The sequence below is a fragment of the Lontra canadensis genome, unplaced genomic scaffold (genome assembly GCF_010015895.1).
Source record: "Lontra canadensis isolate GAN:19392208 unplaced genomic scaffold, GSC_riverotter_1.0 scaffold118, whole genome shotgun sequence".
NCBI lineage: Eukaryota > Metazoa > Chordata > Mammalia > Carnivora > Mustelidae > Lontra > Lontra canadensis.
Window position 1 is genome coordinate 1,919,012 of NW_022631112.1, and position 14,498 is coordinate 1,933,509.

At 48.8% G+C, this 14,498-nt stretch overlaps 1 protein-coding gene across 1 annotated transcript in view; it reads left to right on the top strand.

The window, feature by feature from the left end:
- The window catches only part of NAT10 (N-acetyltransferase 10), a 37,414-nt gene continuing 22,916 nt past the window's right edge, over positions 1-14,498 (top strand). The window contains exons 1-8 of the mRNA XM_032840939.1: positions 1-111; positions 2,238-2,360; positions 2,696-2,787; positions 6,227-6,398; positions 7,718-7,840; positions 9,466-9,527; positions 11,186-11,300; positions 11,398-11,505. Coding sequence (XP_032696830.1) covers positions 2,253-2,360; positions 2,696-2,787; positions 6,227-6,398; positions 7,718-7,840; positions 9,466-9,527; positions 11,186-11,300; positions 11,398-11,505 — 780 coding nt within the window. The 5' untranslated portion in view covers positions 1-111; positions 2,238-2,252. The remainder of the gene's footprint in view (positions 112-2,237; positions 2,361-2,695; positions 2,788-6,226; positions 6,399-7,717; positions 7,841-9,465; positions 9,528-11,185; positions 11,301-11,397; positions 11,506-14,498) is intronic.

Here is a 14,498-nt window from a genome sequence, read left to right on the forward strand (position 1 = left end):
CGGCATCCGCTAGGGGCAGCCCACTGCTCCCTTCTGGCTGCTGGAGTAATTCGGTTTCCCCACGTGCTTCCGCTTGGCTGCTGGCTGGGATCCGCTGGGCTCGGGGCGCAGGTAGCCAACACGGGATGTCTTGGGGTGGGTGTTGAGGTCGGTGTCCATGTCTTTCTTGGGCCCAGAGGTGACCGGCTCGAGGATGAAGTCTGTGTATCTATGCAGATGCCCGGCCCTCGCCTCCTGCCTTCCCGCACGGGCGCTCCTAGATGACAGATTCCTCTTCCCGATTGGCGGCCACCCTCGGCGTGCTTCTTGAGCGCTCTCGGGGCTCGATCTCCACCTTCTAGGGACCTCTTGCTAGGGGTCGGGTGAGGGGGTGGGTGACAACACTTTCGCTTTCCGCGGAGCTTGCCCACAGTTCCTGGTATAGGCGCTGGGCATAAAACAGGCGCTGGGCGTTAAACCGAGTCCAGATCTTCCCATGATTTAAACTGTTTGTCTCACCCCATTCTTTTATAGTCTTTATTCAGCAGTCACATTCAAGACTTTGTTTTATTTGCTAATGCCCCTAGAACGGGTAACTAGCACACAGATGCTATTTTGTTAGACCAATAGATGAATGAATGAAGAAAAGTCCTCTTTCTCTTCTCTCAGGGCCCTCTTCATCCATTAAGCCTTCTGTGCAACTCCAGCCCAGAGTAATCTCAGACCTTCATCAGACCACTGGCTGTACTGTTATTTTTACACCCAATTTTTCTGTCGTAAGACCGATCGTCCCTTATCTCTTTTACTTGAATATTTTCTCCAAGGAGAATGAAAGCTCCTTGAAGTCAAGCCTTTATCTGGCATTGCTTCTGGGGCTCCCCTAGTAACTAGGGCAAAAAGCAGCCCCTAATAATTAGTTATTGATTGATTAGTGTGTGATCGTTTTGTGACAGCTCAGCGGAGGTGATCGTTGAGCTGGAAAAAGCTTAGGCTTTGGAGTCTCTCTTCCTTGAGATACTTGAGTTCTTTTATATTTGCTCCTTTCCTCATGAAAAAAGAGCCATTGGTTGTAATATAGTGTTGGATATTAAGATAGAACTGCTAAAATCCACATTTGGGTTGGAGGTTAGAAGGATGGTTATGGCATAGTTAAGGCAATTGATGAACTTTACGTTTAGAAGCAGCAAGCCCTGGACTTCCTAGGTAACCTGTCATTCTTACTCTTATGTTGCAATAATATAATTGATATTCCTGATGTTTCCTTGGTGTATTTATTGCGGTAATGATGCAGTATTTTGTTATATGTAATCACAATAATTTTTAAGGTCTCTCTGTACAGACTTCAGTATGTTTTTCCCTCCCTCGAGGAGACAATTGGGACACTTTTCTTTTCTTTCTTTCTTTCTTTTTTTTTTTAGATTTTTATTTATTTATTTGACAGAGACATAGTGAGAGAGGGAACACAAGCAGGGGACGTGGGAGAGGGAGAAGCAGGCTTCCCGCTGAGCAGGGAGCCCGATGCAGGGCTCGATCCCAGGACCCTGGGATCATGACCTGAGCTGAAGGCAGCTGCTTAATGCCTGAGCCACCCAGTTGCCCCTGGGACACATTTCATCACAATAATATTCATTGATTTCCTTTCCCTGACTTTATTAGTAATGCATATGAATTAAAAAAAAAAAACAACAGAACACCAAATAACAAAAGAACAAAATAAAAACCATCTGCAGTCTCTCCATTCAGAAATAATTACTTTTTGGTGTTTCCTTCTAGGTCTGTTTTCCCTATATGTTAGGTAAATGCATTTAAAAAAAGAAGGTATGCTTTGTCTTGCGATGTCTGTCTTCTCATAAGTATCTACATCCATATCCTTAGATAATTTCTGAAAGTTATTTTGAAAAACTTTTCTTGAAAACTGCCTTATTATCCTGTAAATATGCCATCATATATTTTAATCATTCTGTTTTTTGGAGCATTGTTTCTGGTTTTGGAAAAAACCTCCTTGATAGGAGTATGAATTACAGCTTCTCTTCTGACTTTCCTGCTGAGGAAGCATATTCTTAACCTCCCAAGCCACAGTTTCCTAATTTTAAAAATGAAACTGACATGTTCCCTAGGGAGCAGTTGGAGAGTTAAGTAAAATGATACTTACAAATGTGCCTAGCACAGCCCCTGGCCCCACAGGAGGCCACAAGCTAATGTTACCACCCAGAATCTGGTGTTCATGTACAGCTGTGTTTCCTTTCTCTCTGTTTCAGCGGTAATCGTTCACGATGCATCGAAAGAAAGTAGATAACCGAATCCGGATTCTCATTGAAAATGGAGTCGCTGAACGACAAAGGTCTTTGTTTGTTGTAGTTGGAGACCGAGGAAAGGATCAGGTAGGACCTGGTCAGCACTTCCTGACTTACTTTGTGTCTTATCCCAGAGTCAACTTGTTACTGGCCGTCTGAGGTTTCCGCACATGGTAACATTAAGGTCCCTTTGACCGGTTTTCTCTGAGTAAGATGCCTAGTGAGAACCTCAGGGGGTACTGAGCATGAGGTATGTGTGACTGGGCTTCTAGCCCCTGCCTAGGCACTGCTGGCCTTGGGACCCGGGGTGCTTTCCTGTCCTGGCCCTTGGTTTACTTTCCGGATCTTTCAAGTGAGGTCTTGGGCCTGGCAGTCTCTGAGGCCTCTTTGGGCCCTGAGATTCCCTGACTTTCTTTTGGCAGGTGGTCATACTCCATCACATGTTGTCCAAAGCGACAGTGAAGGCTCGGCCTTCAGTGCTGTGGTGTTACAAGAAAGAGCTGGGCTTTAGCAGGTAAGTTTGGCCCTTTGAATGTCCCATACCACTTACAATTCCTGCTCCTTAGTTCATTGCCAGGCAGTGATTCCCAGATCTAGTTTTTCAGGGATCATTAGGGAGGTGCTACCTCTGAGGACACTTCTAGAGATAGAAAATGATAGCACAGATGTCCTTTCTGCGTTCCTGACAGTAAGTTTCATTTATTTTTTTAAAGATTTTATTTATTTATTTGACAGAGATCACAAATAAGCAGAGGCAGGCAGAGAGGGAGGGAGGAAGCAGGCTCCCTGCTGAGCAGAGAGCCCTATGCGGGGCCTGATCCCAGGACCTGGGATCATGACCCGAGCCGAAGGCAGAGGCTTTAACCCACTGAGCCACCCAGGTGCCCCGCTGACAGTAAGTTTCAAATCCATTTCATGCTCTATAGAGGACCGCATCCCAGTGCCTTGCTTTCTGCCTCTGAATTTTTTTACTTTTCTAAGCTGATCACACCGATCTAATGCAGATTCCTTCAGTTGCCTTTTCTCATCTCAAATTTACTCTGCATTTTCAGTCTCTTTTTTTGCCTTTTGTTTCTGAGGAGGATGTGCCTCATCCCATGGCCTCTCCAAACCCCTTTATGAACGCTGCATTTCTTCTCTCACTTGTTTCAGGACCTGCATCCTCTTTCCTCTGCCAACCACTCCATACCCCTTTGAAATTTGCTCCTTTTTCCTGTAAATGTGCTCAGCTCTCCAGTCTCAGGAAAAAAAAAAAAATGATGAGCTGCCTACCCAGTTTTATCTCTCAGGCTTTCATTTTTCTCTCACGTTTATTGCTGTGAAATAGAAACCTTGTGCACTTCTAGTCACTCTCTTTTTTAACTGGCTTCTGCTTCGATCTTTGTGACCAGATTGTGCTCTGGGAAGTCACTGACAGCCCAACACCTCATGCAGCAGCTTTTCTCCCTCTTTCTCCTTCCTCTCAGAGTTCTTTCTCCACTGGTTCACTGTTGTGTTTGACGGTTGGCTCTCCTCTTATTTTTTGAAGCTGCAGTAGTCAGGACATCTGGTTGAAATAGCACACCTGCGCCACAAACACACTTAGGCCCAAAGGGAGTTCCTTGAGGTCTGCACGATACCTACAGGAATGCGATGTTAGCCCTGCCTTAGCTGGTGTAGAGCCATAGCCCGGATGCTCCCAGTGCTTGCCTGTCTCAGTTCTGCTCGTCGGCCCTGTTCTTTCACGCTACAGTTCCACCATCTGTGTTCTTTTGTCCCCACGGCTGAAAGAGCTGTTGAGTGTTGAGGTCCAGCAATGTTGGACCTCTGTCTTTCTCCCCAAATTCCTGTGGCAAGATGCCCATCCCTGGTCCTAAGGAGGTGGGGTCAGTCCATCTAGTGGAAATCTGGTAGCTCAGCTCGCAATTCTGTGTCTGGAAGAGTTTGGGGTGCCAAGTCGTGTTTCTTGGCAGATAACCCACTCGGTGGTCACGTCAGAGGTGCGCTCCTGTCTTGGCCTCAGTGATGCTTTCTCAGACTGCCTTCTTGAGCAGTACTCTATTTCTTGATCTTACCTCCTACTATTTGCCCAGCTTGCGTGTGCGTTTCTGTCCTTGAGTCTCTCCTTTCTCCTTTATTCCCAAATGTGTTTGTCTCTGGCGTTGACTCGGAAATGGAAATCTCCAGCTCAGGCTGCCCTGTGCTGTGGCCACTCCTGGCGTTGGCCCTGCCGCCTCTGTCTGGGATGCCACTGCCGCCTCTCAGGTGTCCCCTTCTGAAACGTTCCCCACTCTTCAGGGCCTGTCTCCTTCTCCAAACTTTCCCCCAAGCCCTGGAGTCACATGTTGGGGCACCTCTACCCTCTTTGCTGCCTGCCGTCTTCCAGTGCTGGTCACCCTCCATTCTCCCTCCCCGGGAAGATGCTCATTTGCGCCCTGGTCTTATTTTACTTCCAGGTGGTAAGTTCATTTAGTTAGGAGGCCTGCTTATCTTTTTTATATTTTCATATTTTCAGATGGTCTGGCATACTAGTAGTAGGTGCTCAAGTGGTATTTGTTGAGTTGAATGCGTTGTTTAGCAGACTTTGAGCTGCTTTCAGTTGTACTTAGTTCCAAAGACTAACTTTGATTAGTTCCCATCCTTTGGTCTTCAAGAGACTTGATTCTGCCTAAAAGAAACTAGGTTTTGAGTGAATTGTCTTGCTGTTCTAAAAAAATATATATAGATGGCGTTCTTGTAAGAAACATGAATACAGATGAATCACATAGTTGAAGATAAAAGCGCTCATAATCTCAGTACATAGGCATTGTTAGCTTTTAGCTGTCTGTCACTGTGGATTGTTGTAAATCACAGTAGGTATTTTGTTGTATATATTCTTTCATAATTGGGCAGGTAAGCATGTTTAATATAGATTGAGGATAAGGCCTGTTGCCTGTCAGCAGAATGTCAAGTTTCGGGGCTTGTTGCACTCCCTTGCAGTTGGTTAACGTCAGACGGGGCAGAGTTAGGTGGTTCACAGTGTTTGGGGCAGATTTGCCTTTCCACCTTAACCCCTCCATCTTCACTTGTAAGACTCTCTTCTGTACCTCTTGTAGCTCCCCCAGTCCGGTCTTGAGGTGACAGAACACCAGATTAGCTGATGCTTGTAAGTCATGGGGTAAGGCATGAGCCCAAAGTGACAGGGACGGTCACCTTGCCCAGTGGCTTCTTTCGCAGATGAAGAAATATGGGCCCAGAGGGAAGGCCTTTGTTCTAGCTATTCAGTTAGAGAACTGTAGTAACATTTTCATCAGTTATAATCCTTAATTCTGGAGTTGTCCTGTTTTTCTCTCTTTCTGTAGATCAAAGAGTTGAATGACAGTTGGGCGGTCAGGGTTTTTAAGATAAAAGAAGTAGTTCAGGATTCCTGAGAGCTATCCAGATCCCATCCCAACCCTTATATCCTCTGTCAGGACTGTCTTAAGTCAGGGCTGCCCTTGAGGACTTGATCCCACAGTCTGGGGAAGAAAGTAGATGAATTCATTTATGAAAAATGAATAAACTACCTGTGGTCACCCTGCCTTTCTCAGGTCTTCTGGGGAATCTGGGGAATGGTACCGTGTAGTGGAAACATGGGCTTGAGACTATGGTAATGAGGTGACCAGGGTTGATTTCAAACTCTGGTCTAGCCAGATGTGAGCTTTAGGTCCTTCCATTACTTTCCTTGGGAAGTTAAGTATCTGCAGAAGGTGCCAGGGCAGCATAGCAAGGCCCCCCACGGATTCACCTTGGCTCCCTCCACAGCCCATCCTCAACCTCTCTACGCTTTCCTTCACCTTTAAAGGGCGGAGGTTAGCCCTGTAGTTGCCGAGTTTCCTTCACGCTCTGAAGGTCTGGGTGGGTGATCATTGATTGGCCTGTCCCCTGCTCTCACCCTTAATAGCCTCTCTGGTTAACTGGCTCTCCTGGGGTGTGTGTGTTGGGGGTGATTGCAGTCACCGGAAGAAAAGAATGCGACAGCTCCAGAAAAAAATAAAGAACGGGACACTGAACATAAAGCAAGATGACCCCTTCGAACTGTTCGTGGCGGCTACAAATATTCGCTACTGCTACTACAACGAGACCCACAAGATCCTGGGCAACACATTCGGCATGTGCGTCCTCCAGGTGGGTGGCTTCCCCCGGCCTGGGCCTGGAGTCCTAGCACGAGTATTCCCCGTGAGAACAGCTGGGCCCTAAGGAGGAAGGCTCACCCACCCCCTCCCCTGCACATGGTCAGTGGACACTTGGCCACTTTCCAAAGCAGACTTGATAACTCACCCCGTATGAGAATGAACTTTTCCACTTCGGGCAGCACTTACCTAGAGCTACCAGAGCTGGCACAGATGCTCCGTCACAGCTGCTTCTAACCAGCTGAAGGTGAGAAAGGAAGTGCTGTGAACCCCAAGTGACCCCATGTCCCCTGGTCCTTCCTGGAACTAGCTGGAGACTTTGGTGAGCAGGGAGCAGTGGGACCTGTTTTCACCGACAGGGTGGAGTCCTGTGTGCACTCAGGCGTTCTCCCCAGACCGCTTGATTGCCATAACCACCAGCAATACCCTCCATCCCTCTCTGTCCTTAAAATCCCCTCACTGTGCCCCTGCACAGAGAACTACCTGGTGCTTTTTTTCACTGGTATTATTCTCTTGCCAGTCAAGTTAATAGACGAAATTTCATGTTTTTTCTTTGTTTTGAGCTCTGATGGTCTGTGTTTTATCCTTTTATTCCTTGACACTGTGACCCCCGCATCCCCCCAAAAAGAACACATTTAGGCTCAGACCCCCAATTTTGGTCTGTGTTTATAGTATGCATGTAATACTGTGGTAATATACGTTATAAAACGTACCTTATAAAATGGAAATTAAGAAATGAGGGAAAAAAATCATGAATTGGGAGTTTCTCTTTTTTCTTTCTACCTTCCAGTGGGTTGTCTCATACTGCTGGCTTGCACCCCACCTTGGAGACGAGAAGAGAGCCTCTTCTCACCCCACCGTGGATTGGTAGCGAGTGTTCTTAGGCGGCCGCTGTTACTGGTTGCCATGAAGAAGGCTCCCTTAGGCAGTGGCTCCCCCGTGTGGCACAGTTGAGTCTTGTCAGACAGGTTTTGTCTGTGAGCACATCAGAAAATGCGTGTGAGGGATTTGTGAAATCCAAGTGCGAATCAATGAAAGTGGGAGGATTTCTTCCCAAATAGGCTTTTGTCTGAGATTCTTAGACACACTTGACACACAAAACCAGGCACCCCTTTTCTCCAGGGCCGGGCTCGCTTCTCTGCCCATCGGGAAAGGGTGGGTGTATGTGTGTCCACACTGGTGAGTTGGGTGGGGGCCATGGTCTTGGGTTTTTGTTCTGAAGCCCTCCTCCTACTCTATCACCTGGCCTTTAGTTGAGCTTCCCTGGGGGTGCTCTTGGCATGACCAGCCCTATCCAAGGTTTCCTTCTTCCAGGATTTTGAAGCTTTAACTCCAAACTTGCTGGCCAGAACTGTGGAAACGGTGGAAGGTGGCGGGCTGGTGGTCATCCTCCTACGGACCATGAATTCACTGAAGCAGTTGTACACGATGAGCATGGTAGGTGTGTGGTTTGTAACCGAACTCAGGCGGTTCAGACCAAGCTGGTTTTTGCTGTTGACCGCTTTCTTTAAAGAACTTCCGTTGAGCAGTTCCAGTGAGCGGTGGCACAAGCTCTGAGCTGGGAGCTTTTCGACTGCCAGTAATGAGAAGGTCACTGTGGAGAAATGTCAGTGGCCCTGACTGTGTCTTGGCCTCTGAATTTCACATTTGATTTTGGGTATTTGCGCATTTCTACACCAGTGAGATTCGGGTGAGATGCAGCTGTTCTGTAGTTCCATTTCTGGAGTGGTATTCTGCAGAGAGCCCTGCCAGTGCCTCATTCGTGTATTGCAAAAAAAGGGACCAGGCACAGACATCCTCACCAGTCCTCATCCTTGCGGATGATGAGGGAACATTTGCCAGTTCCACCCCCAGTTTGGCAAGAGCTTTGACTGTGGAAGGGGTAGTTTCCATCCAGAGCCGAGGACATGGTTAGGAGTGGGACTGTGTCTCAGTGGATGCAGAGCTGTCAGTAATACCCCGTCAGTATTGCCACGTGGATGTTCTTAGTTCTTAGGTTTTCAGTCATGCCCATGGCCCTACTCGGGATGGAGTTAGGATTAGCCTCAGGCTTTCACGAGCTGTGTTTCTACGGTGACCTGGACTTTCCTCAAACCTTAGTGGCTGCTTCCTGTCACCACTGCTGTTCCCATCACCTGCCTCTGTGGCCCCTCTGGCTTCCTCCGGTGTCCTGAGAGGCCCACGCATTTGCTGTGGCCACTGGGATATCGCAGGGCCCTCTTCCTTACCACATTCAAGTCCTTGCTCAAACACCACCTCCTCACCCCCTATTTGGAATGCGTGACCTGCTTTGTTTTTCTTCAGAACATTGGCCAACTACCTGAAGTTACATATTTATTTGTTTATTGTCTGACTTCCTGTGCTTACGTCTGTGCTAGTCTCTAAACTTCATGGGATCAGGGACTTTGTTTTCCTTGCTGGTGCACTCCCAGATGCTGGGAGAGTGGCCGGCATTTAGTAAGCACTCGTTAAATGCTTAAATGTGAATGAATGAATGACCTTGTGCCCATGTCAGTTTGTTTGCCCTCCTGCCCCCTTTCATATGGTTGTCTGCTCCTCACCTCAGAGGGCCTTCTCTCTCTGCTGCAGGTAAGTAACTGCCCCCGCCATTTGCTATCACTGCACCCTGGTTTTCATTTGCAGCATTGGCCAGAATTTTACTCATTTCTTTCCCTCCAGCCATCAGACTGTAGGCTTCATGGGAACGGAGGCCATGCTTCGTTAAACACCAGTGTATAGCCAGCGTGTCTGGCACACGGTTGGCATGTACGTTTTATTGAATGAAGACATTTTATGGTGATGGATAAAATGTGGAAAAACGCCAAAGTTGAGATGAGGGGAAGTTTGTTGTCGTAAAAAAACACTACACCGAGAGTGTGCTGATCCCAGTTCCAGCAAGGAGTGGTCCGACCCTTGAGCACAGCAGATCGCGTAGGGGTGGATTTCCAGCAGCTGCTCTGGCGCCTTTTATCCCAGGGCTGTTTGTTACAACGTCTGTGCAGAGACCCGGAGCCCCAGCGATACTGTGGGATGTCTTTGTTCACGGATGTTGTCTCTTTCAGGACGTGCATTCAAGATACAGGACCGAGGCCCATCAGGATGTGGTGGGAAGGTTTAATGAAAGGTACGTCTGAGGCACATTCCTCGGGCCCTTAATTGTGAGGAGCCGTGGCGGGAAGCATATTTTTGTCTTGGACCCAGCGGAAAGCTGCGCTGTTGTCCGAGGGCAGGTGGCACGGGTGCAGAGTGGTGAGAGCCCGGACAGCAGTGGTGGTTGGGAAGCCAACTGGAAGCAGTGAAAGTGAGTGGGGGGCTGGGGCTTGAACCAAGTCCTCCTCCTCTCTGGCTTCTCACTTACTCTTCTGTCAAAGGGGTAATTTGTCTGGGTCACCGTTTCCCAAAATGTGTTTCACAGAATGTTAGTATTTTGAGAGGGACTTGATGTCAAAAGGGTTTCTGGCCAGTTGTGTCTCGGAAATGCTGATAGGGTTTGTCCTGTGTGAAGATTCACGTTGGCCTGTCATAGCCTCTGGAAGTCTTGTAGCAGCAGGGACCTACTTATAACTGATCATTTCCCAGATTTATTTGACCACAGAGCCCTTTCTTAGGGAGCACTGGTTAGCAGCCTGTGAAGCTCCATAGGAAGCTGTGGCCCGGGTCAGTGGTCCTCGTCTAGAGCAGTCTTGCTCACTGGGGACATGTGGCAGTCTCTGGAAACATTTCTATTGTCATGACTTGTGGGACACTGTTGGACGGGTGGGGGGGTGCTGCCGGCGTCTAGTGAGTAGAAGCCAGGGATGCTGCTGACCAGCCTGAGGTGAACAGAACAGCCTCACAACCAAGAGTCTGAAATGTTGCTCGTGCTGAGGTTTAGAAGGCCTGGCCTCGAAACTTGGGGCCTTTCCAGTTTTCATCGTCTCTGGTGCTTTCACTCAGTAGACGGATTAGGTTGGGAGCTGGCCGCCTGCTGCCAGATGGAACAGAAGGAAGCCTGTGACAGGAGCCCGTGAGGCTCGCTCCTTGTGCGGGGGGAGGCCCTCGAATTCTCTAGCCAAACACACGTTTTCCTACCCTCAGGAGTGTTGGTGTTAATTTCTTAAGGGAGCTTTTCTGTCTTCTCCCTTGTCTTTATTTTTAACTCGTGGCAGAAGGTAAATTTGTTCATGTATGGGTTTGTTTCCCTGTGTGACTGGTGATCATTTGTGGGGTGGGTTTGGAGCTCCCCACTGGAGGATGGCCTGAGACAGCTCGGTCTTTAAAGGGTGAGCGTGAGAGGGTGTGGGAAGGGCCGTGTGACACAGGGAGCAGTGACGGTTGTGCACAGTAGGAGTGCTTACACCTGTCTCTCGAGACAGTTCTGGGTGCTCTTGTTTGCTGTCTAAAGCACGTTCAGGGCGCGCCTGGGTGGCTCAGTCTGTTCAGCTGCTGCCTTCTGCTCAGATTATGATCTTGGGGCCCTGGGATGGAGCCCCACACCGGGCTCCCTGCTCCACAGGGAATCCGCTTTGCCCTCTGTCCTCTCCCACTGCCTTTTCTGTCTTGCTCACTCTCTCTCAAATGAGTAAATAAAACCGTAAAAAAAAACAACAACAAAAAAAACATCAGGTGCCTTGTAGAGGAAGCTCAGAATCCTCTTGCCCTGCCCTCCAACTGTGTTTTGGCTTTCTGTAGCTTTCTTAGAGCTGTGCGGGCCAATGACTTTCCTGAAGAAAAGCCACACCTTTGTTATGTAGGCACTGCCCGCCTTCCCCCCCAACACCTCATGACCGTTTTGTTCCTCAGATTTATCCTCTCTCTGGCCTCTTGTAAGAAGTGTCTCGTCATCGATGACCAGCTCAGCATCCTGCCCATCTCGTCACACGCTGCCAGCATTGAGGCCCTACCTCCCCGGACCCCAGTGAGTCAGCCAGCCGGCCAGGAGTCAGGCCGAGGCCGTGTTTTCTGTGGAGACCCTCCCGTGGCAGTGGCAAACCTTCTCCTCTCGTCTCTGGCAGGAGGAGAGTCTTGGTCCTTCTGACCTGGAGCTGAAGGAGTTGAAGGAGAACTTACAGGACACCCAGCCGGTGGGCGTGTTGGTGGATTGCTGCAGGACCCTAGACCAGGTGAGTGTGGCATTCCGAGCTTCCCTGCGCCAGGATGGACAGTGCAGGGGAAAATAGAACGTGCAGAAAGCTACAGAAGCCACACTTGGACAAGTCAGGACAAATCAGGACTTGGCTCCTCCTGGGGAAGGGACCTTTTCTCTTGCTTTAACTTGTGCGGGAACATCAGGGCTAGTCTCTGTCATCTGCGTTCATAACAGGTCCAGGCATTACCTCCCCCTCCACCCCACGTCATCAGTTCTGGGAGTGGAGGGTCTGGGGCTGTGCTGGGGGAGATGGATTGAATTTAAAGAGGAACCTCCCTGGCACTTTTTCCAAAAGAGGGTGATGTATCTGTATTCTTCCATTTTAGTTACGTTTTAATGACATAAAGATTTTGCTTCCGCTTTGTGTAGAAGTGAGAGGAGAGCCTGAGGTCCCTTGTGCCCTGGTTCCAGAGTGAGGTCTGATGGGGCCCTGTGCGGTGGTGTGGCTAGGTGGGCTGGGAGGGAGCTTCCAGGACGCATTTCTGTGCTCACCAAGGTGATCAGGGCTGGTACCCTCAGCTTCTCTAGTGGTTCCTGGGCTGTGCAGGACCTGACTGTGCCCAGAGGGCTTCACGCTGTCAGGTGTGTTCAGGGTTCTGGTCCAGCCTGAGCCAGAGGAACAGTCCAGGCCTCTTGGCACTGGGCTCTGCCCTCATGATGGAAAACAGCTGCAGTGACACCTCCCACTTGGGGTGGAGGCCCAGCAGGCTGATTTCCCTGCTTCTTCTAGAAATAGAATTATTGGCCACATAGCTCTCTGTGCAGCCCAGGCTGCAGGCTCTTGGCTTCTTTGAGCCACTTTCTCGTCCCCTTTGTCAGAGGGAGGAAATGAGCGAGAGGATGGAGAAATGACAGAAGAGGGAGAAGGTATAAAAACAGTAGGAACGTTGTAAGAAAATACACAGAAGAAACATCACCAAGTATGAAAGAGTGTGCTTTAAAAATGGAAGATGGTGTTTCTACTTGGCAGTCCCCCTCTGCAGAGACAACTGCCATTAACAGTTTATTGTGTGTTCTTGAACTTTTCCTGTGTATACAAATGGAGATTTTACAAATATGTGAAGGGATCATGCTATACAGTGTAAGTGGTCCCCTAGTAGGCATTTGAGTTGATTCCAGCTTTTTTCCTATTATAGACAATGCTGTTAGGATCTTTTTTACAGATATGCACTGTCTCTACGATAAGTTTCCAGAAAAATTGCTGGATTAGAGTGTGTGTGCATTAAAACGGGTATCACACTGGTTCATGGAACCAGCAACAGTGTGAAAAACGCATTTTTTTCCTACACCTTGCCAGCACTGGCTATGGTTAAACTTCTAAGTCTACTAGTCCTGTGTTACAGGGACACAGAATCACTCTTTTGATTTGTGTTGCTTTAATTATGAGAAAAGCAGGTACTTTTTTCATATAATTACTGGGCATCTTGGTTTGTTCGTTTTGTAAATTATTTCGGGGGGTTGGTTTTTCATTGTAGCATATTGTTTTAGGATGTATTTTCTAAAAAGATTTTTTATTTTTTTTGAAGATTTTATTTATTAATATGACAGACAGAAATCACGAGTAGGCAGAGAGGCAGGCAAGGTGGGGCGGGGGGCGGGGGAAGCAGGCTCCCTGCTGAGAGAAAGCCCGATGCGGGGCTCAATCCCAGGACACTAAGTTCATGACCTGAGCTGAAGGCAGAGGCTTAACCCACTGAGCCACCCAGGTGCCCCAAAAGATTTATTTATTTGAGAGAGAGAGCACGCACATCTGTGCAGGGGAGGGGCAGAGGGAGAGAATCGTCAAGCGGACTTCCTGCTGAGCAGGGAGCCCAACGTGGGTCTCCATCCCATGATCCGTGAGACCATGACTTGAGCTAAAACCAAGAGTCAGACGTTACCCTTAGAATGCAGTTTTAGTCCAGATATCTTACCCTTCTGTTATGTTAGATTTTTCCTGGTTATGTTTTGTCAGAATTTAGAACTTCTCAGCAGGAAGCAACAAACGAACAAAATACAGCGCTCAGCAAAAGCCATTAAGAAGAGTAGGACGTGGATCTCTGAGTGTTTCCATCTGGAGAGACTCTGGTTTCTTGAAGCGCTTTCCCTTCCTTCCTTTCCATCTGCCTGGGCTTGTGTCTCCTCAATGTCTTCTTCAGTGTCACTGCCTGGGTGTGTCAGGCAGCTTCTTTAGGACCAGACAGGCCAGGCTGGACCATCTGGCCTTCTTCCCAGTTTCGGCCTTTTCCTGGGCAGATCCCAGGCGAGGAGTAGAGTTTGGCCCCCAAGTAGTGTTGTGGTTCCTCCTCTCATTCAGTGCCTCTGGACTCTTGCTCTCCTAGGTGCTAGACATGACCCTAGGCACTGGGCTCTGCAGTAGAAAGGAGGGGCACACCTGCTTTGTGGAGCTTGTGTTCTGGTGGGTTGAGTCTGACATTGAGTCAAGGAAATGGGCCAATCCTGATATGTAGTAGAAGGTGCTGTGTATGATGGGGAAACACACAGTGTCACAGAGGGATCAGGAATGTAGGAGATGGGCAGAGGCTGTGGTTCTGGGGGCCCTGGTTTAGAAGGTGATCCTTGAGCAAAGCCTTGAAGGAGTTGGGGAAATGAGCCTTGGGGCCGTGGGAGGGAGAGTGCTTCTGGCGAGGGGCCACCAAGGGCAGAGCTCTGATGTAGGAGTCTACGTGGTGTGCTCGGGGACCAGCAAGGAGGCTGCCTGGGTTGAAGCGGAGTGAGCGGATGCGAATAGGGGGAGATGACAGAGGTCATGCGGCAGAGCCACGTAGCCCTGAAGGGCTTGGCACTTACTGAGAGGTGGGCACTCGAGGTAGGTTTTACATGCCCAGTCTCAGCACAGCTGCTGGAGGGATCCCCAGGCTCAACTTTAAAATTTACCCTCTGGCTGCTGTGTTGAGTCTAGACCGTAGGGGAACAAAGGCGGAAGCAGAAAGACTAACTGGGAGTCTCTTGTAATGATGGGGGAAG